Genomic DNA, 23,251 nt, shown 5'->3' on the forward strand with positions numbered 1-23,251 from the left:
AATTCTGAATAATTTGCCTTCAGATTTATGGGAATACAATGCAAAGCTTTGTAATGGACATTCACCTCTCCTTCTCCCTAGTAATGCCATCTGCTTTTGGAAGCTTCTGCTGGCAGCTGCAGACGCTGTCCTTGTATATAATGTAATCCCATCCCTGGCAACATCCAGATGTGCGGAATCCCCAACAGCCCTTCTTGGTCGGCACACCTGGAAGTTGCCAAGGTTGAGAAACGCTGGCCTCGTGTATAGTGCCTATTTTGTCCCTTCTGTAACAAATGCAACTGTGGTCTGAAGTTCAAGCGAGTTCAACACGCTGAACCGCACATGCTCCAGAGTGTCTGGCACCTGCGCCGGCAGTAGTAGCCTAGAACTCCCAGAATTCCCCTGGCCGCGAGACCTCAAGAGAGCTGCTTCCCACGCCTGTCTAGATCTTCGCAAAATGGCAGGCGGCCGGGACTTCCGCCCCCTGTTCCTTTGGCCCCTCCCAATATGGCGTCGCCGCCGCGCAGGCCCGCCGACCTTCCCAAGATGGCGGCGCCCACGAGCGAGGCCGCGACGGCGTGGCTGCAACAGGCGTTGGAGGGCCTGCAGCTGTTGCTGGGCCGGGTCGCGGGCACCGGTGAGCGCCGAGCGGGCCGCTGTAAGGACGAGCGGGCCGCGGGAGAGCGGCCGGCTGCTTCGCCCGCCTTCCGCGCTGTAGCGATCCCGGGTCCGGCCGCGGTTCGTGCCCTGCCTGGCGCCTCGACCACCGACGCCTTTCTCCCCGCAGGTCCGCTGCCGGTCCCCAGACCCGCCGAGCTGCCCGAGTCGCTGTGCCTCGGCTTGGCCGCCCTGGAGGAGAGGCTCGCCCGGGACCCCCAGTGGGCCGCCCTGCGCAGGGCGAGGGCCGAGGTGGCCCGGCAGGCCCCGGAGCTGAGCGCCGGCCCCGATGCGCCCTGGGCCGCGGCCTGCCAGGCGCTGCTGCTGCTGCTCTACCTCAAGCGCTGCCTGGACCGCGTGGCCGCCTCGACCCCCGCAGCCGGAGCCGGCCTGGGCGAGGCCAGGGGCGCCCCTGCGCTGCGTCCCGACGCCCTGAGCGTCGCCCAGGAGGGGGTCGTGCGGGCGGCCGTGCAGCTGGCGGTGGCGCTGGGCCTGCGCCCGTATCTGCTGCCCGGGGTGGCGCCCCTGTCACGCGGCAAGACCGGCCTGGCCACCGCCCTGCCCGAGGCCCCACGGAGGCTCCGCACCACCTGTGCCACCCTGACGGAAGCGGCCGAGCACCCAGCGCTGGGCAGGTTGATCCTGGCGCGCCACCTAGGCGACCTGCTGGCTGGGCTGTGCCAGCTGGGCTTCTGCCCAGCGAGGAGGGCCAGGGTGGGCGCTGAGACCCAGGTGAGTGGGCATTTCCTAAAGTGAAGTGGGCTTCTCCCTGTTTCCCCTGGGCAGAATGAAACGGGGGGCCCCAGAAGGCCTCCCCACCAAGCGTCTGGGGCCGGGCCACCCTTGGGTCCTGCTGGTGAAAAAGTGCTGCGCTCACATAGGTGCGCCCGTGGCCCCCCTGCCGCTGCATAAAGCAGCTGAGCCTCTTGCCGGTCCTGGGGAAGGTCCATTGTGTTGCCCAGGCCTGGAATCTCTTTGTGCGCTATTCCTCTGCCTCTCTGGGACTTTTTCAGGGCCTGACGGAAGAGGAGCAGAGCAGCTGCCGAGAAGCCCTGCGAGGCCTTTTGGACAGAGCGTACCAACCCCTGGTGATCCGGGAACTGCTGCTGCTTCAGGGGGGACCCAAGCGGGTATGACTTTGTGTCGTGGAGAAACTAGATTTGCAACCTCTGAGTTGGCTCGTACTGTGGGTGCTTGCTTGCCGATCTTTCCTCCTCGTCTTCCTGCATAACTGAAGCACTTTTGGAGAGTTCCCAGGCTAGTACTTGCATGGTTTGGAGTCTCAAACTCAGCGTGGTTGAACTATGACATTGAGTCCATCCTGCATGAGGACCATGATGCTGACTAAGTATCCCAGGAGGAACCAAGCACCAAATGTATCGAAGCTCCCTTTTAGCGAGTCATACCCAGTCCCAGTCTGGCCTTGTAGCTCAGCGCTACCTTAGCTCACTTCAGCTGTGGCTCTCCAGAACCTGCTCTTTCCCAGGGCCTGCTCCTTGACAGCCCATCACTAGAGACCCTGTCAGAGATCCAGCAGGGGCCCTTCTGCATTCTTAGCAGGTGCATCAGAGGGAGGGGAAAAGGAAGAGGCACAACAGCATCCATGTCTAAATGTGGATGGAATGCAATCTGACTGAACTGACTGAACAAGCCAACCCGGTCTTGTTAGCTGCCATCCTGAGGATCTGCTGCCAGGCAAACGGTGCCCTTGAAGAAGCTTTCAGTCAAGTAACTCGAGTCCATTCTGTTTCGGAAAGGGGGAGATCGGCTGCCTCTGTTGCCTAGCGTCAAAGCCCACCAGGGCAAGGCAGAAGGAGGGATTCCGCACAGCAGGGTTGGTCGTGGTCCACCGTGCATATACAGTATGTTTCTTTTTTCAGGCCTCCCATCCCAGCAAGCAGAACAAAGAGTGTTGTCTGACACCAGCCCCAGCCTGGCTTCAGCGTCTTTGTGGGCACCTGCTGTCCGGGAGGCTGTTAAAACCTGGCGGAGTTCAGGCCGTGATCCGTGGCATCCTGGAGGGAGCTGGAGGTGAGTGACGCTGGATGAATCAGCAAGATGCCTTTAGAAAGCTGTAACAAGAACAGAGAAGGAATTGCTCTCGTTTGCTCCAGTGTTTCTGAACTTGGCCTGGCCATTTAATTATAATAGTTCCTGTTTCATTAAACGAGAGTAGGCATGAAACAGGAAAATGTTTTGGATCTGGAACAAATCATTGTGTGCCAGTGCTTTTTGAATCAGCCCCAGTTTGCCAGAACCAAACCTGGATTTCTAGATGGGCAAATAAGGCAATCCGGTGCATGTTGCCCCTTTTCTCTCCTCCCCTCCAGCTCCAGTGCAGCCTGTCCCACCGCCCTGCCCAGCCCTGATCTTCCCAATCCTTCCCCCCTCCCTCAGCTACTGTTGCCACCTCAGCCTCTTCATGGCATATCCCACGAAACCACCTGCCCTACGATCTTCCCAGAACTTTCTATTTCCTTCCTTCTCCCAGCTGCCAATGTCCTTAGCTTTTTCTGTGCTGCCTGCCCCCCCACTTTCCAAAACACTTTCCCTCCAAATCACGCATGGAACAAAAGTCCAAAAATAGATGTCTTTGTTCTGGCACAGACCACCCAAGACCAGCGCTTCTAGGCAGAGAACAGTTCATTTCCAGAATTTCTGCACCTCCCTGTTAAAAACATTAAGAAATAGCATGAGCAGAAAGTGGGAAAGATCCAAAGCAGTCTGGCAAGGGGCTGAGCTAGCAGATCGGTGCCGTGGCTTGGTGGAAGGTGGAGAAATTGCAATTCTCTGGTCACAGGATGGGCTGTTTTCTGCTGTGCTCGTCTAACATGGAGCCTCTTGCTTTCCAGCTGGGGCTGTGGGGGGCAACAGTGCAGAAGCAGCAGTGGCTGACTGGCAGAAGTGTGACGCTATAGCCAAGATCCTGTCCTCATGTCCTCAGCAGTCTCTGTCCCTGGAGGATTATTGTCAACAGATATGCCCGCAGGTACATTTTTTGCCCCTTCCCTTTACCCAGTGACTTGCATTCTGGTGCAACCCAGCTGGCGCATGGAAAGTTTGTGAGCCAGACTGTCATGAGTACTGATGGTGAGCAGGAGGGGGCCCCTATCCAGGGGGGGAAATGCATGCGTAGTTTAGAGGCTTTGAACTTACCTTCAAAGAAACTCAGAGCAGACCCACCTTGGGTTTGGGGTTTACCTGTGTGGGTTTCCCATGGTCTTTCAGTCTGGCAGGATTTTCTATCTACTGGAGCAGTTCAATAAACACTAGAGACCAAGTCACTGTCTCAGTGTGGTGCTTCGCTCTAAGTTAGGACACAGACTCCCAGAGCAGATCCTGCTTGAAGGATGCCCTTGAGGTAGAGCGCCTTCCCCCTACATCCACTCTCACACAGCGACTCTCAGTTGCCCTGGACTTTGCCAGCTGTTGATGGTCTTCACTTTCTGCAGTTTCTGCCTACTAATGCTGATCCTTGGGGGTCTGTAGGCCCTTGCCCCCTCCTGATAGGTCTGTGATAGAGTGCATGCTAAAAAGCATAATTTTAGGAATGTTGCTGGTGAGCATCACGTGAATTGAGCATAAAGCCATGTGTTTTATCCTTTTTTCCTGAAGGTTCTGCAGCTCTTTCTCATCCAGGATAAGCTGACGGCGCACCAGTTCCAGCGAGTGGCGACTGCAACCGTCCTCGCCATGGTGAGGCAGCACCCACAACAGGCAGAGAAGCATCTGTTGCGTCCCCTGCTGGAGCCACTCCTGCACTGCCTGGAGGGGGCAGGTAATGGCCCTCCCCCTCGAAAATATTTGGCTGGGGAGTCAGATGATGTCTGCAGGAGAGGCACAGGAGGAGCCCACCTGCTCCTTTGTGGCCACTTATTCTGTCCTCTTGAAGGTGAAAACAGCTCCTTGTTTCTCGAGGGGCTGCTTTACCGGAATTAGTGACTCTGAGATTCTAAGGCCCGTTAGTCCTCTGGTGGGGCTGTCCATCGAAAATGTGTCCCTCTGGTTAGTTCAAAATGAATTCTGGGCAGCTTGCAACAGTTCAGCGTTAGTAGTTGAAACAGTGCTGGGCAAGGCACGCTTGGTAGGCCGTGATGTACTAATTTGAGCCAAAGTTTTACTAATACTATTAATTAAAATAAATAAAATAGTTAATTTATATCCTGCCTTCGCTTTCTACAACTCAAGCCAATGTACATAATGCTGCTGCCCCCCCTTTTCCCCTCTGAGGAGGGTTGGACTGAGAGAGGGCCTGCCCCAAAGTCACCCAGCCGGCTCCCAGGCCTGAGGGAGGACCAGAGCTCGTGATCTCAGGGTTTCTGGCCCAGCACCTGAACCACTGCACCAGGCTGGCTCTCAGAAAAATAACTTGTGCTGGAATTCATGGGCTATTTTGTTCCATTCACTGGTTGTATCGTGGAACGTAATTAAGCAAAACAGGCCTGGCATTAGCTGCAACCAACCTGACGATCCGTTTCTTTGTTGTGTTCAGAAGGTTCCCTGGAAGACCTGCCAGCTGGGACGGTGCTGGTGAAAGAGGAGCCGTTCACAGGGTGCCTGGAAACGGTGTATAAGGTATGCACCAGCCCCACTTGTTTGGGTGCAGGTTGGAAGTGGGTATTGTCAGCAAAGGAAGGACCCCACGTTTACTTTCGGACTGAAAGTTCCTGCAACAGAGTTGGGCCGCACATCTCCTTCCTCCACTTGGTAGGGAGGCTCACACTGGGCCGTCCCCCGAGAGGATCTGTGTAGAGATGCTGAGGGAGAATGGCTCCTGGGGGATTTGCCCAGGAAATGTCGCTCTCCCCCAAGATTTCCTTTTGAGCCTGGCCAAGAGTTCTGTGCCATTTGGGATGGCTTTCAGATGTCCCTGATGCCAGTTTTGAGATCTGGACAACTAGCAGCGATGCTGTCAAGCCTAAGAACAGCGGGACTTGGAAAGCCGCTCAGTTGCAGGTCGGGGCAGGCTGGTCTGAGGTGTGGGATGGACTCTAAAGGACTGGCATTGAAGGCGCCAAGTCTTGACTTCCCGACTGAGTGGCTCAGCAGGCCACGAGGCCGAGTAGATTCCAAGTTCTCTTGTGGTTGACAGTTTTGCCCGGGTCAAATATGAATCAATAGCTGTATTGGGATTTCCTGACAAGAAAAGGGGAATGCGCGATCTGTTAAAACGATGCAGAAGTGCATAAATGCTCCTGTCTGCCTCCTCCCACCTCTGCTAAGAAACCTGGATAGGACCATCTTGCCCTCAGGCACCGGAACTCTTCCTTAGTTCCTGCTCTGTGGTTTCTCCCATCTCAGCCAGCATTGCCTGGTGCTCTCAACCAAAAGAGCTAGAACCATGTTCATTCCGCAGGAATTTTAGAGAGAGAGGAGGATGCGGTCTGTCCTACTCAGTCTTTCGGTGAGACACTATTCTTCTTCCTCTCTCAGCTGCTCACTGCCTTTGTGCTCCCTTGCAGGTCTGCGTGGTTGGAGACGAACCCTCGCCCTGCCTCTTGGGCTCCCTGCAGCTCGTGTTGGGGGCCATCTTCTCCCTCTGGTGTTTTACCAAGCAGAACGCGTCTTTCCTACGGTGAGGCACGTGGCCTGGGTGGGAGAATCCCCGGAGTTCGTGGGCTGCCTCTAACCAAAGCCAACTTCCCTGGACTGGGGTTGATGCCCCCCTTGGCTCTTCTGCTTTCAGCACCCCCTGCCAAGAGATCTTGTTATGGTTCCTGGAGAAGAGCGAGCGGCCAGCCTCTCTGGCGGCCCTTGAAGGCCTCGCGGAGCTCAGAGGAACCCTCCGCCTGCTCCACCCACACTGCCGGTTCCAGGTGGCCAGCGAAGGGGGCGTGGTGGCCACCATCAGGGAGGCCCTGAGGTGAGAGACTGCTGGGGCTTCCCAATGAGAGGAACCAGAACAAGTTGTAGAAGACATTTAAGTTGGGGGGGCACTCCTGAACCAGATGGGCTGCAGTTGTGGGGCACTGGGCTGTCAGGAAGGCCTGCACTACCCTTTTCTGTCTCAGGAAGCAAGCGCAGAGAGTTTGGGGGCCACAGCTAGGGAGGCTCCCCTTTTGGAGCAGCTCCCCAGGGGGAGGCCCAGCGTTGTAACTGAGGAACAAAATCTCCCTTCTAGGGAGCCTCTGCGTGCTTGTTCAGAGAAGGATGGGCAAGAGCCATTCGATGCTCATGGGCTTTCCCGGGGCTGTTCTCTGTCCCTCAATGAAATATTTGCCCTCCCACTTCGCAGCGATGAGGATGAGGCTCTCTATCAGAAGGTTGCATCAGAGCAGTGGCGGCTGGAGCAGCTGGTGGACCTGCTGTCTCGCTGCCGGAGCGGTGGCCTGGCTGGAGACTTCTTCATATGCTGCTTAAAGGTAGGGCCAAGAGTGTCTCTGGCATCTCCGTAGCATGGGTGTGTGCGTGCTGCTTGCACAATAGTTGGACGGGTATGGCACGTGTTGCAGAGATCCAGGGGGTGTTCTTCAAGGTCCTGCTTCAGCTGCCAAGGCCTAATCCAGGCAGGGGACCCGTGGCTCTCTGGGCTTGGGCTTGGGCTTGGGCTTGGGCAGGACTGTGACTGGAGAAAGGCCCCCGGAACATCAAAGCCCTGACAGGGTCACATCTGGATTCCTGCATGGCGTGGGATGTGATAGTTGCCCCTCCCGGCTCTGTGATTCTCCCAGGGAGGGACTGGAGATGAAGCAAGCTGGGTACCCAATGAAGCACCGTTCTTCCCATCTATATTTTTTTGCTATTGAGCTGGACAACTATTCATGTATTTTTGAAAGCGTTTGACTGTGCCTTTTGGCCAAGAAGAAAAAGCTCCCTCTGCCTTAGCGTGCTGGAGCAGCTGGTGCCGGGTGTCATTTAAGGAGCAAGGGACAAGGATGAGCATGAGGGAGCTGACCTCTTAGCTTACTTCCCTTCTCTTCCTGTCCCATGGCTGAGCCACTGCTGTTCGTCTCTGGCCAACCTTTCTGCCTTTCGAGATTCTGCCACCTGCGTGGAAGATGGCTGCTTTGGCCCTGTGCCTGAGAAAGACTTCAAGAGAGCCCCCAGGGTGGGAGGGAGGGAACCCCGGTTCCCCCTTGATCATCTGTGTCAACAACTGGATGTTTGAAGTCTCCTGTTTTAAGGCAGCTGTGAATAATCCCCGCTTTCTTCAGGATCCTACCTGTACGCTTTATCTTTAATAAGGTAGTGCAGGTGGTGTAACAAAAATCGGAAAGAGGAAAAAGGTCTGTTTCAGATCTGTTCAATTCCTTCATATGCCCCTGAACAACCGCCTCCAGTTCCGGGCTTGGGAAAAAAGCCCGGGGGTCTTGTGCTGCAGCGGGAGGGCCTGGCCCACACACCGGGCTCCTGAGCACCTTGGCCACCGATTTCATTGGCTGATGGGTTGTTACATGTATGCTTGCCTTTCTGCTTGTGTAAACCCTCAAATCTCACTGGCTGCCCTGCCCAGTGCCCGTATCAGCCTCGTGCCAGCTTTTCATCTGTGTGTGTGTGTGTATACATGTAGGTATGTATGTATTTTGCCTTTGAGTCAGTCTTGACTCCTGGTGACCACCTGGACTAATCCTTGAATTTTTTTTGGCAAGGTTTTTTTTTTTGGAATTGGTTTGCAGTTGCCTCCTTCTTCCTAGGGCTGAGAGAGCAGGACTGGGCCAGGCTCACCCAGCTGGCTTTGTGCCAAAGAGGGACTAGAACTTGCAGTCCCTTGGTCTCTAGCCTGGTGCCTTCACCACAACACCAAACTGGCTCTCCTGCATTTTCACTAGATTTACTGTATTTGTGGTTCTAATCAACAAATGACTCTGTGGCCCCCATGCCTCATGCAGGAATCAAATTAAAAATACAAAACATTGTAACAACAACCAAACAATAATAATCCAATGGAAAGGGAAGGAAAGAAACAAACTTTGCCCTGGGGAAATAATCCAGCCGCTGGCCATTCCCCTTCAGAAGGGAACCATCCCACCTTCAGGCCCCAAAGGCTCAGTGAAGCAGCCGGGCTTGGTGCTACAGGCTTCTTTCCCCATCTGCTGAGGGAAATGGGATGACCAGGGAAATACCCTACAAGCTATTTATTCTCTCTTCTTCCACTGTGCCCCCCTTTGGTGGCAGGAGCTGACCCAGATAGCCTCTGAGACGGACCCCGCGCCCCCTTCGCCAGGGGGCCCCCTGGATCTGAAACATCTCTGCAACCCGGCCCTCCCACAGCAGATGAGGCAGCTGCAGGTGCTCCAGGTGGTGGCCATGCTGACCGAGGGCATCTCAGACTCTTTGCTCACAGATGTCAGACAGGTTTGTCGAGTCCTCACCTCCTGTCCTGCAGAGCCCCGTCCCTCCAGTGGGATGGGGCAACCTGGCTGCTTGGCCTGAGGTCAGCCTGGGCTGGCTGCATAACCTGGTGGCTGCTGAGAAAGCAACCTCTCCCTCCTCAAGGGATGCATTGGATGGACAGCAGGGGAGGGTCTTAATTTCACCCTTTCTGGGAAGCCCAGGAAATTGCTGTGTGGAGGGGCCCCAGCCTGTCATGCCGAGAGCCACAAAAGTACAACAGCGTCCAGTTGTCTGCTGAAGAAGCAAGCGTCTTTAGTGCAGCAAAACTAATCTGCCCCCTCCTGTCCTCTGTGTCTTCTGAAGGCTGTCAAGGAATGGGAGGGCTGGCTGGGCATAGGCCGTTCAAGGGCCAGGAGAGGGTGAGATGAGCGCAAGGCCAAAACACGGTTATGCTCAGCTGGGTCCTTGCTTTGCCTCCAAGAACATTTGCGAGCTGGGGGCGAAGAGGGCACCTTCTCAGCAGCGTGTTTAGGGGAGCACCAGGTGAGGCAGGCTTGGTGCCCTTGCATTTCGCTGCCCACCTCGACTTCCCTGCCACTGCTCTTCAGACCACGGGGAGGCTGCTGCCACTTCACTCTCCAACAGCTGTGGATCCGTTGGCCATAGGCTTCATCCCCTCCCCTGGGGGCCCTACCAAGTGATCCATCTGAGGTTCTCGGTAGCCAGAGGAGAACTGTCACTCTTGTAGAAGTGTAGCCTGTGATTCCCCTCCTGGAGGTGGGTTCCACAGTTCCTTGAAGGAATAGCCCAGGATTGTCAGCAAGGGGGTGCCACTGAAACCCCATGTCATGGTGCAAACAGCCACTCGGGATAGCCGTCCCAAGCTTTGATTCTATAAATGCCTGGTCTGCACTTTGCCAGGTGTCTTCAGGTGTCCCCGCAGTGCTCCTGTGCTCAGGTATGATGTTCCATCCACAGGTTGTGGAATTTGTGGCAGCCACTCTGCAGCGGGCCTGTGCGGGTCTCACCAGAGGCTTCGTGGGGACTGTGGAGGCCCAGACGCTGAGCATGGCCATGGGGCTGGTGGCGGCCATGCTAGGTGGGGCCATGCAGGTGAGTGCGCCTGGCGGGGCCTGCTGGTAGGATCGGTTCAGGCATTAAGGTTTCTCAGAAGAGCAGGAAGAACATAACCCAAAGGTTCAACGTGGAAATAAACTCCCTCCGTGAACTGAGTTAATTTGCCTTTAGACGATTTCTGATTCCGACCCTCAGTCGGTGAAGTCCAGTTTTTCTCTCATCTCTGCTAATTCACCCCCTTCCTCCTCCCATACCTGCACCTTCTGAATCTGATCTATAGGTCTAGTGCCCCACATTACCTGCAGGTGTCTTTGTTGGAGGGAGGGAAACTGTAGAGCGGCATCAGGCCCCCTGGAGCCCAGTTCCAGGCCTGAACGCCTGCCAGGTGGTTAGTGAAGCCCAGCCAGGCTTCTGAGCAGGGCCAGGCGAGGGGCTGCGTGGGTCAGCCCAGCTCTCGCTGGCCACAGAAAAGCTTCAGCCTGGCCCAGCAGAGCCAGCTAAGAAGCCGGGCCCTTTCTCTTTCCCTGGGTGGGGGATGCTTTGAGAGGCAGGGGAACATCCTTGTGCTGAGGGAGCTGAAGCACCAAGTGGGGAATGGAGGAGGGGATCGTTCAGGATCCTGGGATAGGCTGAAGCCTTGTCAGCTTCCCGAGTCAAGTCTTGGCCTGCTGGGGCTGGTTCCAGACAGGGTGCTCTGCCTCCCGCCTTCCCTCCCAAGGGTCCCAGGTGTTCAGGCTGCTGCCTGTTCCTCTCTGGCTGAAGCCTGCTGTGGTTTCCTGAAGGAGGAGTGCTGGGGGGGTGTTGCTTCTCTGGTGGATGCCCAGGCCAAGCAGAGAAAAGCCCCTCTCTGCCCACACGCTGGATCCCTGGGGAAATGAGGGAGGGAGGGCTTCTTGGCCATACCCGACAGCTAAGTATGAAGGGTGAGGGAGGGTCGAGGCCCCTGGCGTGGATCCCGGGTGCTGCTGCTTGCCAGAAGGGATTCCCGTTTGAGAGCCAGCTACCACAAAGCCCTAGTCATCCGCCAGCCTCAGAGGCAGCGGGAGGATGTGCCAACGGGGCAGGGCTGAGTGTGGCTCCCTGCCAGCAGGGATTTGGTGGACTTTGCTTTTCCCGGCTCCTCGAGGGCCTGAACCAGAGTCCTGGGATGGCGCTTTCCTCCTGCTGGGGAAAGAGCAGTAGCTTTATTCCCATCCCATCCGCCACGTGCACCTGCCACCTTGGGGCGCGATCTTATCTCCCCGCCAGGAGTCTCCGCACGCCCATAACGGTAACCACAGCAAAGGCTCTGGGCTGCAGTGCCACCTCCCGGTGCTTCCTGCCTGCAGCCCAGAGCCAAGTTCTCAGGATCGGCCCTGGTTCCTCTGTGGGGTGGCAGGCTAACGTGCTCCCTGCCCTCTCCCAAGCTGAAATCCGAAGACTTCGCCACCTTAAAGCAGCTGGTGCCCCTGCTGAAGGACGTCTCTCGGGTCCACCCGGAGCCTGTCATCCAGGAGCTCGCAGCTGACCTGGCCGTCTCCATCTGCACCCACGTCGCCTTTTCTACAGAGGCCATCTGTGCCGCTGCCTGCAAGACCCTGGGCAGAAGCGGTGGGGGGCCGGCAGGCCAAGCAAGAGCCACTGCGAGCACGGGCACCCCAGATGAGACACCCAGACCTGTGGCACCCGTGCCCCAGAATCCCCCCAGGAGCATCTCGGGGGAGCATCGGGGGACGGAGTCGGTTGCAGAGGAAGGCTCTGCCCCCCGGCCCCCCCAGAGCCTGCAGGAACTTCTCCTGGAGGCTTTTGACCCTGATGTCCCCACGCGAGCGGCTGCCTTGCGTCACCTCTCCCAGGCGATTGAGCAGAGGGATCCCGGAGCCCTGAAGATGCAGGAGAAGTTGCTGAAGGTAGGCAACTGAAGCACTTTGGGGGAAAACCCTAGAGGACTGTGGTGGAGGGTTTGTGCGTGGCTGGGGCGGAGCCTTGAGAGGGAACCCCCACCTCCCCTTTTGGCCTCCCTGGGGAAGATGGGAGGCCTCCCTCGAGTTCTGGCCTACGCAAGACCAGCGCAGCGGATGTTGCTGGTCATGGGGAACTCTGTCTGTCGGCCGATGATTCGGCCAGTGGAGGTGCTTCTATCCTACCCCTTTGAGGCATACCTGATTAGGTTTTCAGGCACCAGGTTTTGTCTCCCCTGTTTTCCTGCTTCCCCACAGACTTCCAGCCTGTTGCTGCCGTATGTAAGTCCCCTGTCCCAAGTAGAGAGGGAGCTGCTCCTCCTGGAAGGGTTTGGTCCAATCTTCTGTTTCTAAGGAATGCTTTGAGCATTGAGGCACAGGCTGGTGCAGTTGTTCTGGCAGGGCCCTTCCAGGCCTGCTGGGCATCACCCACCCCCCTTCCTGAGGTTCAGTGAGCAGCCAGAGAGGCCAGCCCTTTGCTCTTGGGGAAGCGCTTCCCCATTCCCTTGTCCAATCACCAACACTTTCCCAGAACCTAGAGGATTTCCAATTCCCAGTCCAACCCACAATGCTGCTTCCAGATGGCAAACACCGGGACCACTCAGAACATTGCGGGTGATGTCACACACAGCTGCGAAAGCAGCGGCCAGGAGGGGCATGATTGGCTGCAGCTGTGCCGGCGAGGTGACCCTTGGCTTTAATTTGCAGGTTTTTGTGGAAAACCTGGAACACAAAGATGCCTTTGTTTATCTTTCCGCTATCCAAGGTAAGCAGACGCAACCTGGCTCTTGATAACACAAGCCCTTCCTGCCCAGTCAGACTCCAGGCATCTCTTGGAGGGGAGCAAACGCTCAAGGAAGGAGGGCTGGGCTGGGCCTGGGGCAGGGGCAGGAGGCCATTGTACATTGCTGATCTTTGTTAGTGGAGCTTTGCAAGGGGGCTTGGATAATAGGGGAAGAATGAAGGGTCTGGGAGGGTTGTCCCTGAGTGGAACCAGTAATCCCACATCGGAGCTTGGCAAGTCCACTCCTCTGGTGGCCTCCCGCGGGTTGGCGGGTGCTCGTGACACAGGGTGGTTTTGAGCAAGCAGCTCTCCTGCTGCTCCTTTTCCCAGATGGGGGGCTGCTTGTTCCCCAGCCCCAGCCTGGGCTGGAGGACATCCTGGGGAGGGGAGGAGACCTAAGCCCGGAGGCGGCCACCTGATGCAACGCCCTGGTCCTCGGACGGGCTGTCCCCTTCCAGCGGGCCGGTTTGTGCAACGCGACTGAACTTGTTTTCACCGGCCCCCTGCACCTGTTTTCTGTCTGGGCGCAATGTCGCCTTTCTGGAGAAACCACCAACTCCTCAAGGAAGCATTATCTCACCAACTTCCTTGGAAGGAAAGCATGGGCATTCCATAAGATCACCAGTGGGTGGATTACGCTGTGCAAATATTGCCCTTGACACGCCCTTGCTGTTTTCTGTGGAAGCAGGAAGAAGAATGCATTCCTCCCCCGCTGCCCCAGTGGTTTTGTGTCGGCCTTGGCTGCATTTCGTGCAGCAGGGTCTCTTTTGGAGGCCCTAGTCCTGGCCAGCACTTGGTGTCCACCCAGGATTCACAAGGCTCTGGAGATGTGATCTGTGCCAAAGAAGGCTGGTTGCACAACCAAAGGGAAGCACAAAGAGTGGCGTCTCCTGGGCACACACGGGCTTTTCGGTTTTGCTAATGGTGCTCCTGGAATTCTCACTCTTACCTGGCTCGCCGGACATCTGCCACGCATCCCTTCTCCCAGCCAACAGCTGCGCTTCCAAACAGCATGAAGGATCAGTTGGGTGCGATTCCTGTGCTTCCTTGCTGAGCGGTGGAACTAATGTGAACTTGATTTCTGTTCTGGATCAGGAAGGGAGAGCAGCACTGTTTAAACCAGTGTTTCTCAACCTTAGCAACTTTTAAGACGTATGGACTTCAAATCCCAGAATTCCCCAGCCAGCAAGAATTCTGGGAGTTGAAGTCCACACGTCTTAAAGTTGTCACGGTTGAGAAACACTGGTTTAAACATAGAAAGAGACCATTCTCTTGGGGAGATCAACATGGAGGTGACAGGTGGGTCGGCCCCATGCGTTGCTCAAAGGCAGCGGAAAGGCTCAACTCTCCAGCAGTTCCTGCTGCAGCCTTTCTGTTAGGAATCCCTTTGGACCCCATTTTTATTGGGGGGGGGGCTCAAGGAGGTGCCGGCTTCTGCCTGAAGTAGCCAAACCAAGCCAGAAGAGCCTCCCCCACCTTTCTTTCCTCTCTGCGCTCAAGCATGTGGAGAGCTTCCACCTGTCCTGCAGGTAGACTCCTTGGCGCTCCCGGGCCTGGGGCACCGAGTGCGGCTCCTTCCGTGTTGAGCAAAGCCGCCCAGCAACAGTCTGATAAATGCCATGGTGGTTGACTCAGAAGCCGGGCATCCAGACTGGCTTTCAGTGATGTTGGCAGTGCCCCCGAGGCAGGGAGGGTGTGGAGCAGAGGCTAAGATGCAGGGAAAGAACTCCCTTTCCCCTAATTCTACACACACACACACACACACTTTTTTCAGAACCATCTCTGCTATTTCTAGTTCAATGGGCAACCAAAAGCAGCTGAGTGGACAGCTTCAGTCTTGCTGGGGCCACCCTTGCCACCTACTTACCTCTTGGCACCCGCAAAGATACCTTGTGCCCACCCCACCCCAAATCTTGCTGTTTCATAGATTATTTTATTGCTTTAAAGGCCAGAAACAAGTAAATAACCCCTTTGATCACCAAAATAGTGAGCTAGGACAGTGGCAATTTCAGCTAATCTGGGCTGTTGTAGCTGTGATTTTATCTCAGGCGCATGGGAGTCCAGCTTCTTTGTGCAAAGCCTGCTGCTGACAGTAGACTTCATGTATCTTCCATGATGGGTTTTTATGGTGGACTCCATACTCAAACAAGCAAGGCGTGGGCACTCCGTTTTGGGTAGTTGAAGGGCCTCCCGGGCCGTTAGGGGAGAAGTGGGTCAAAGTCCCGAGAGCTCAGGAAGGCTGCCTCAGGTTGCAGAGCCCCCGAGGGATTGTGACCCTCTTCCGCCATGGACACTTTCCGCCTCCCGGGCATGTGGTTCAGTCTGTCCCACCGTCTGTGCAGATGCTGCCTCCCGCCTTGCTTCTGCCACTTCTGCCCCCCGGTCGGGTCCCAGGCCAAGAGCATCTGGGGCTTCTGGCCCCCCGGCTGCCAATCCCACCTTGGCATCATTCCTGGTGCTCCTCCTTCCCAACTTCCAGGTGTGGCCCTGCTGTCCGATGCCTTCCCGCAAGAAGTCCTGCCCTTCCTGCTGGCCCAGTACGGGAGCGCCCAGACGGCAGAGATCAGGATGAAGGTGGGGGAGGTGCTGCTGCGCACCACTCGAGCGCTGGGTGAGTCGGCCTTCGCATCTCCGTGAGGCTTCGTGTCCGCCACTTCTGGGGGGTGGAATGGCCTGGCATGATTCAGGGCAGGACAGACCAGGGCAGGAAGGTAGGCTTTTCTTCACATGGTCCACGGGGGACGATGATCTCATATCCTCTGCATTTTGAGAGAAGACTGAGGAGTACTTGGAAGACCTTTTAAGCGCTCTACCAGGACACCTGTCTCTGAGGTGCCCGGCCTGGTTATCCCATCCAGGCAGTCTAAGAAGAGCTGCTGAAGGGTAAGCAAAGTTACGGTCAAGGCCAGGAGGCTGCCATCTTCCTCTGCTGCCAGGGCAGCTCCCCATCCTGGGCCTTGGAACCCTGTGTGCAATCAAGCAGGCCTGATCCTGTTTGGTGGCCTGCCCCACACCACCCGTCTCCCGGGCGGCCAAGGGGGCAGAGTCAGCCCAGGATAGGCTCCATCTCCTGTTTTGGGGCGAGCAAGGGAGAAATCCACCCTCTCAGGCCCCAGAGCCAGATCTTCTGGCACCCAGCTTTGCAAGAGAAAATTAAGCATGTTTGGCTGTAGAATCACAGAAGCCTAGAGCTGGAAGGGTTCTTTGAGACCATGAGTCTGACCCCCTGCTCAGCATAGGAATCTAAATCAGAGTCCCCCTGTCTTGAACTCCTCCAGTGAAGGCAGCCTGCCACTTTTTCAAGGCGCTGGTTCCGTGAACAAGTCACTTCCTTTCTCTGAGCTTGCTTTGCATTTGAATCTCAGGAGGGCTTAGGGATTTTTGGTTTCCCAATCAATGAACATTCAGGAATTGCCTGCCTGTTTCCTGTCTGTTGCAAGGCACCTTTATAGAGCTCGACAGCATTGCCAGATTTGCTGATTCCTCCAAGACGGAAGCTCGGTGGCTTGTCTGGGCTTGAGTCCTCTGCCTTTTGCAACGTCCGATCCTGGGATGGCTCCCGTGAGGGCCCCCCTCGCTCTTCGCTGCAGCCAGGGACTGAAGGGCTGCTCTCATCCAGTGTGGCACAGAGCGGGCCTGGCGGTGTCACTGTGACCCTGGAGCCTCCCGCCCACCCACCCCCATTGCCAGAGCAGCCGCACACAGACCCACAGCCTCAGACGCATGTCCCTCGCTCAGCCAGTTCAGCCTAATTATCTTCTGTGGCTGTTGAACCTAACTCCTCATTAAACTGCCATCTGGCCCAGATGTTTCTCCATCTGCGCGTCCCACCCGCTTGTTTGGTACAAAAAGGGCTAAGAGACCAGGTCTGGGCTCCTTGCAGTGAGACAGCAGCCACTGCTTTGTTTTTGCAGGTGTGAATTGCTGACCACCACACTGGGGGGATGCCTCCTGGCTCTCAGACTCCCTGTCTTATAAGGGAGCCAGCATGGCTGGCTGGGGAATTCTGGCAGTTGAAGGCCACACATCTTAAAGTTGCCAAGGTTGAGCAACACTGCATTACGGAGCCACCCCTTGACTTGGGAAATCCTGGGTTGACCCTGCATGCCTTTTCCTGGGCCAGGCAATGGGCCTTTCACACCCACTCCCTCCACCCCACCTCCACCCTCCACCCCATCTTACCTGCCATCTTACCTCTCCGAGCTGCCCCCACTCCCACCCCGGGCTGGAAATTCCCTTGGCTTCTGGAGGCACTGAGCTGCTGCTGGCAGAGGGCCCTCTCTAAGGACAATCCTGGAATTGCTCCCCGGGCTGCTGGGCTCTGGTCTTGGGCTTGTGTCTCTTCAAACTGCGCGTCCCCTCCCCATCTCCTTTGGGGTGAGGGTCCTGCCTGGCTGAGCCTTCAGGAGGATCCTGACTCCTCTGCCCAGCTTCTCCGCTCTTCTCCGTGAGCCCAAGCGCTTTGTCCAGCCGGCAAGGGAGTCGGCTGGGCTCAGACACTGCCCAAAGTCTTTCTGGGCATAGTGCTCCTAGCAGACGCACTCCTGGCACAGCTGCCAGCTTGGCCCCCTACTTGGCAGGCACTGACCAGCCTGGATATCTATGGGTGAAATTAAGCCTGATGTTTGTCCTCACATTTTTCAGTGCTGCAATGTTATTTTGGGGTCTACCTCACATTCTCCAAGACCTTCCTTTGTTGTGGCACCTCCCTGAGTCGTCCTCCTTGATGCAGAAGACCCTGGTCTCCTGCAGAGGGCTGGGGCTACCTTCTGCCTTTCTGGTTGAAGGAAGGGCCGTGGGTGGCCAACTTACTCAACTGGGCCACAGCGAGACTGGCACCGTGGCAGCATTGTTCTGACTGAGGAACTTGGGTTCTTACCAATGGCCTTCCTCTTCCACGTGGTTGTGGGGAAGGGGATACAGCCACTGGCCCAAAGGAGGGCCCTGCCGCCAGCCATCGGAGCCTATATACGTTGGGGCAAAATCCTTCTCATTTGGAAATAGCCACGGGTGGACGCCAGCCCCACTGCCTTGCCGCTTCTGACCAGGACTCTTGGCGAGGGAGAGCAGGCTGCTTGGCCATTTGACCTGACTGACCAGAACCTGCCATGGTTTTGATAGGCAAGGTGCCACCGGCACATTGGTGGTGGTGAGAAAAGTTAGTAGAGTCGGAATCGGAAACTCAGCTGGACAGAGTTGCGTCGGATTGCACAGCTGGGGTTGCTCATGGTTCTGTTGGCCCCGTCACCTTGCAAGTGTCACAGACCCCATGAGGACAGATGCACAGGCAAGCCAGCTTCTCGCTGCTCCTCAGCGTCCTGGGAGCAGGACCAGCGCAGCCATGTTGGCCAAACTCCGGAAGTTGCTTATTTGCAGACAACAAAAGGTGAAGGACGAGGTGCTCTCTGTCAACATGCTGTTGAAGGTTTTGCGTGGTGGGCTGAGCAGAAGCCCGTTACATCTCCTCCCCTTGTTTGGGGAACGCCCTTCTCTGAGCCGCTTTGCAGGGAGAGGACAGTCTGTGATTTAGGAGGCAAGAGCCATAATTACCCGCACTCCGTGAGGCTTAAGAAGATGTGCCTGGCGCCCTGGTCCTCAACTCGGGGATGGTGCTGTTTTGTGGGATGCAGGCTAATTTTGTTCAGCTTGGGGGGGTTGGGAAAGACAGCTAGTGCCTGAGGCTGAAGCTGGTCATCTTTGCTTTAGCTTCTGTGTGCTGGCTCGGAGAGGGAGAATTATTTTATTTGGGCAATTTACAATTGTGCCCAGTTGGCTCAGGAAAGAGAACTGGAGCGCTGCTTTGCTCAGGAGGTGTCAGGTTGCAGGATGTGCCTCTTTGCTACATGGGTGAAATTGCCAAGCAGGAGCAGCACACAATGTTGGGGTCTCCGTGAACAGCTCCTCCATCAATGCTTTCCTCCCCGCACCAAGGACTGAGGCCCCTTTACTGCACCCGGCTCATCTGCAAACTTGTCCCTGCCCATCTTGCTCTGGCACTTCTCCAGCTGCCTGCTTGGCAGTCCCCACCCCTCGCCTCACCGACCGGCTGCACCCCGCTGCAGGTCCCTTCTGACAACCAACAGCAAGTGCTGCTTCGGCAATCTGGCCCTTCTCTTTCCTCTCTCTCTCGCAGGAGATCTGGTCTTCCGGCACCGAGACACGCTGATCCATGCTTTCTTGCGGGGGGTCCGAGATCCTGACCGCTCTCTCAGAGCCAGCAGCCTGTCCAACCTGGGGGAGCTGTGCCAGATCCTCGGTTTTCAGCTGGGCTCTGTGGTCCATGAGGTATCTGTTGCGTCGGGGCAGAGTCTCTCTCCAATGCTGTGGCTGGAGTCTTGCAGCCTTCTGAGTGATGCAGTCAAGAGGGGCGCTGATCTCTGGTGCCTGGCGGGCTCCTGCCTGGCCTTTTCAAAGACAGCACTAAGCAGCAGCACAAGGCTTTGAGGTCTTGCCCCCCCCGCCAGGTGTTGAACCCTTCGTGGTCTCAGGCTTTGCTCCAAGGAGGCTGCTCCCAGAGACGTTAGCTGGCTCTGGCCATCAGAAGCAGGACAGGGTGGGCGCATCTCTGTTTCCAGCCTTTATCTTCTTCCCCAGCTTCTCCTTTCCCAAACAAGAGAACCGAACACTAAAATAATTCCTCCTTCAGCGCCCTTGTGCAGACAGATTTTGCTGACTCTGAGGCTGAGGATGTGTCCTTTGCTGTCAGAACACTTGTGTTCTTCAGCCGCTGCTGTGAGTTGTTGCTGGTGGCAAATCCAGGCAGGGAAGCACTCCTGTGGCTGGTGGTGCATGTGGGAGCCACCAGCACTGGCAGGGGGGTCGGCTCTGTGGGCATTGGCACAGAAACGCTTTTGTGGCATCTCCACAGTAAGAGCAGCAGCATATTGTGCCGTCTCCTGGCCAGCCTGCTGGGATGAGAAACCTGGTACATCTGGATGCTTGGTCCAAGATGCAGGTCTGCAGAGGCACGTGCTGCATTTTACACCAATGTGCTTGAAGGGATTTCACTCAGAATAACTCCTGTTCCTCCGCTCCTTATTAACAGTGCCAGCAAAGATCCAACATCACTCTTCTAAGCCATAAGCTAAACGGAGGATTGAGGAAAGCCACACTTTACACACCCCTTTGTGTGTGTGCGCACAAGCCAGCCCTAGCCATGGTCCTCCACTTTAGCCAAAGCCACACTGAAGTGGTGGACCCTGCCCTGCCCATCACTCTCAGGCAGAGAAACCCTCCTGTCGTTGGCTACTTTATGGCTCGAAAAAGAAGGCTTAGGCAGTACAAGGAAATCAAGCCGTGCTCCTGAGCCAAGAGGGACCTTGTTCTACTCTTCGCAACACTGAAGCTGTGGCAGCCAGAGCCACGGATACCGTCCTGGTATCTGAGCCACGCAGGAAGGTTGTGCAGCTGGGCCTGTTGCCAAGGCTGCTGTGGTCCTCCAGCACGTGGGCAGTTTGGTGCAATTTTCCAATCACGTATGTGTGGCTGAGGCCCATTCCTAGCTCTGCAGCGGGCCAGGTGCCAGCTGACTCAGCAGAAGCTCCTGCTGCAGGGGGTGTGGAGAAGGAAGGGCTGTCTTTGGGCAGAAGGAAGGATGCAGGGCAGGGGGTGGAGATCCCTCTGGCTATCCTTGCTGCCTGTTTGCAGAACTGGCCCTGGGACCCAACCACTCAAGCACGGGGGGTGGGGGGGCAGCAGGGAAGGTCCATGTTCTTGCTCTGCAGCTGCTGTGACCCAGGTGCGTGTGGCCTTTCACCACCAGGAGCACCACGTTCAAATTTTTTACTGGAGCATAACTTGGTTAGGGCTCCCAGTGGGTCCAACCATGAACATCCACCCCTTTTTAGCACAAAGAAAGATCATGCTTTCTTCTTTTCTGTCCCACGTGGCCTCTTTAGCATCCTGGTGCGCATCTTCCTTAGCAAATCCTTGGCTTGCTCTAAGGGTCCCTACGTCTCTCTCTCCGACAGCTGGCTTCCTGCTTAGCAGCCATAGTAAAAACCGACCGTGAGGCCGAGGTCCGGAGAGCCGCGGTCCATGTGGTGGTGCTTCTCCTGCGGGGACTCAGCACGAAGGCTGTGGAGGTGAGTCCCCTTCTCCCTTCTGAGAAGGTAGAGCCACTGGCGGCCCAGCTGCACACCCAGGGGCGCTCTTTCCCAAGAGGCTGCCCACGAGCATTCCTGCCCTCACTGCTTGGTCCCCAGCACAGGCAGCTCTTCCAAACGCTGAAGGAAGATGCCACAGGCCAAGCGCAAACCCAGAGAGTGACGGAGGGCTTGGCTTGGGCTGGGGAGAGTTCCTGCCGCCTTGAGTCTGTCCCAGGCTTCCAAGTTCAACCCTCCAGAGAGGAGGAGGATGAATGGGACTTGCTTGCGCTGAACAACTCTTGGCTGCCAGCCATTCCTGGCTCCATCTTCACTGCCAGCTGGGCCCAGCAGAGGCACTTCAGCAGTTGTGGGGCTGCCTCCCCTGGCCCCACACAACTGACTGTTTCCTTGGCAGGGCCACTGTGTAGAGGGATAGAAGCCTCCCTGTCAGAAGGACGTTTCTACGTTCACCTGTGCCCACCTACTTTCCCTTTGCAAATGCCCTCTGCACAGGCCAGGTGGAAGGGAACCAGTTGCTGGGCATACCCTCCTGTCAACGAAGCCTTTCTCCTGTTGCAGGCTTGGAGGAAACAAGCCCTGAGTGGCCCCCTCCCCTTGGACCTGCCCAGTTTCCTAGGAGAAAAGCATGATGCCTTTCTGTGGGCATGATTCTGTGTACCCTTTCCACTTCGTTTTTTCCAGCATTCCTCTTAGGGATTGTGTTCCATCTCCACTTGGATTTTACATTTGTTTTTATGTATATTTTAATGGTAATTTTAGGTGGTTATGTTTTTAGTGTTATTTTATTGTAAACCGCCCAGAGTCCCCCACTGGGGGAGATGGGCGGTGATATAAATTTAATAAATAATAATAATAATTCAAAATGCTGAGAAAGTTCCATTACCTTGCCTCAGGTGAGAGAGTCCCTCAGGTGAACCACCTTCTTCAAACCGTTCCACTTCGATTATCAGCTTCCTGGAACTGGCACACGGCCATTGTCCACACCTTCTCTCCAGGAAGTTTTGTGAGATTAATTCACTCCAAGAAGAAGAAACCAGAAGCTGCTGACCAATGGTCCCCAGGCAGAGGCTGCTCAAGGAGGCCGCAGAGCGGAGTGTGCTCAAATGGGCCTGGCCTCTCCCTTGATCTGGTGCAGCTGAGGTTACCTTGTTGCTCCCAGGCTAGAGGGATTCTGTGGATCGTCGCTCTTTCCAGCCCCACCAGCCAGCCTGATCCTCCGGTCCTTGGGCGTTTCAGGGAACCGATGCCAAGCCGATGAGAAACATTAGCTGAGGAAGGCAGAATTCTGGGGTCTCAGAGAGGGCCCTGCTCAGGCAGTAGACCAGAAAGCCCCCATTGAAGCCCTCCCTCAGGCTGTCCAGTTGCATCCCTGACTTCAGCTCTCCTTTCCAGGTTCTCCGGGACGTCCTGCTGGATCTCTACCGCCTGCTGAAGTTCGTGGTGTGCTGCGAGCAAGATGAGGTCACCGTGCTGCACGCCCAGCTGGCCTTGGAGGAGCTGGACAACATCCTCAGGCAGTTCCTCTTCCCCCCCCAGGCTCTGCAGAAGAAGATTGAGGTCCTGCCCTAGGGACTGCCGCGCCAGACGGCCTCGGAACTGAGCCACGCACGTGTGGGGCACATGGAGCGTGGGGCTGGCGCACCCGGCCCTCCAAAGCCCTCAGAGGTGTCCAGCCCCCACAGTGGGTGCGGCAGCTTCTGTGTGAACATTGCTCCTGTGGGGCAGACTCTGTACAAACGCTGCTTGGTTAAGTGAGGGGGACGTGACCCCTGTTGAGAACAGCATTAAAGGGCACTCGAGCAGCCTCACGGAAACGCCCAAGATCGGCCAGCGCTGTAAATTAAGCCCAGGGACAGCACACTTGGAAAGGGGGCCCACGTGGATGGCGGGTGGGAGTGTGCCTGGCTGGGGGCCGGCAGGGTCAGATCTGGGCAGGGCTGAGGACACACTACAGTTGCGAGCCTTCCTGGCAGCAGCCCGAGGGGCCTTCCCTGGCCCCGAACCCTTCCCAGGATGTGGCCCTGTCCTCCGCCTAACATCTCTGTCCCTCCTCCTGGAGCGTCTTTCGGCCGAGGAGAGAGTATGAGCCTCCGTGGCTTTTCCTGTGCTGCTTGGCCTCCGACCCGGGCCCGGCTGTTCTCTCCGGGGCGGCTGGGTGGGATGGGCCAGGGCAGCCATTGGGCCCCCAGAAGGCCCACTGGTGCAGCTCCTGGCCAGGCGGAGAGACCCCCTCGGCGCAGTCCCGCCCCGTTCAGGGGCAGGATCGAGGGGGGAGGAATTGGGTCTCCCCCTCCCCAGCCTGTGGGCTGAGGCACCGTTGCAGGGGTGTGTGCACGGCCTGCCAGGGATTCCCCAGCCTCCCCTTTCCTTCCAGGAGTGTCGGAAGGCGGCCTCCTGCCCCACTGCCTCCCACTTCCTTCCAGGGAGTG

General features: G+C 56.7%; 1 protein-coding gene across 1 annotated transcript; it reads left to right on the plus strand.

Annotated features, from left to right (window-relative positions):
• The first annotated feature begins 474 nt into the window (after positions 1-474).
• Positions 475-22,476, plus strand: TANGO6 (transport and golgi organization 6 homolog). Its single transcript, XM_063312773.1, has 18 exons — positions 475-619; positions 770-1,371; positions 1,653-1,769; positions 2,520-2,670; positions 3,492-3,628; positions 4,255-4,417; positions 5,132-5,214; positions 6,102-6,214; positions 6,326-6,502; positions 6,875-7,001; positions 8,755-8,934; positions 9,892-10,026; positions 11,397-11,879; positions 12,639-12,696; positions 15,194-15,325; positions 18,848-18,999; positions 20,685-20,798; positions 22,215-22,476. Exons 1-18 carry the CDS (start codon positions 490-492, stop codon positions 22,389-22,391), a joined length of 3,231 nt encoding a protein of 1,076 aa, XP_063168843.1. The 5' UTR covers positions 475-489; the 3' UTR covers positions 22,392-22,476.
• The last annotated feature ends 775 nt before the right edge of the window (positions 22,477-23,251 follow it).

This window comes from Candoia aspera, chromosome 11 (assembly GCF_035149785.1).
Source record: "Candoia aspera isolate rCanAsp1 chromosome 11, rCanAsp1.hap2, whole genome shotgun sequence".
NCBI lineage: Eukaryota > Metazoa > Chordata > Lepidosauria > Squamata > Boidae > Candoia > Candoia aspera.

Bases quoted from the DNA above. Each gene is read 5' to 3' on its own strand.
- TANGO6 (XM_063312773.1), top strand. From the start codon at position 490: ATGGCGTCGCCGCCGCGCAGGCCCGCCGACCTTCCCAAGATGGCGGCG. The intron at 6,503-6,874 runs GTGAGAGACTGC...CCCACTTCGCAG, and splicing joins ACCATCAGGGAGGCCCTGAG to CGATGAGGATGAGGCTCTCT. The intron at 8,935-9,891 runs GTTTGTCGAGTC...TTCCATCCACAG, and splicing joins TGCTCACAGATGTCAGACAG to GTTGTGGAATTTGTGGCAGC.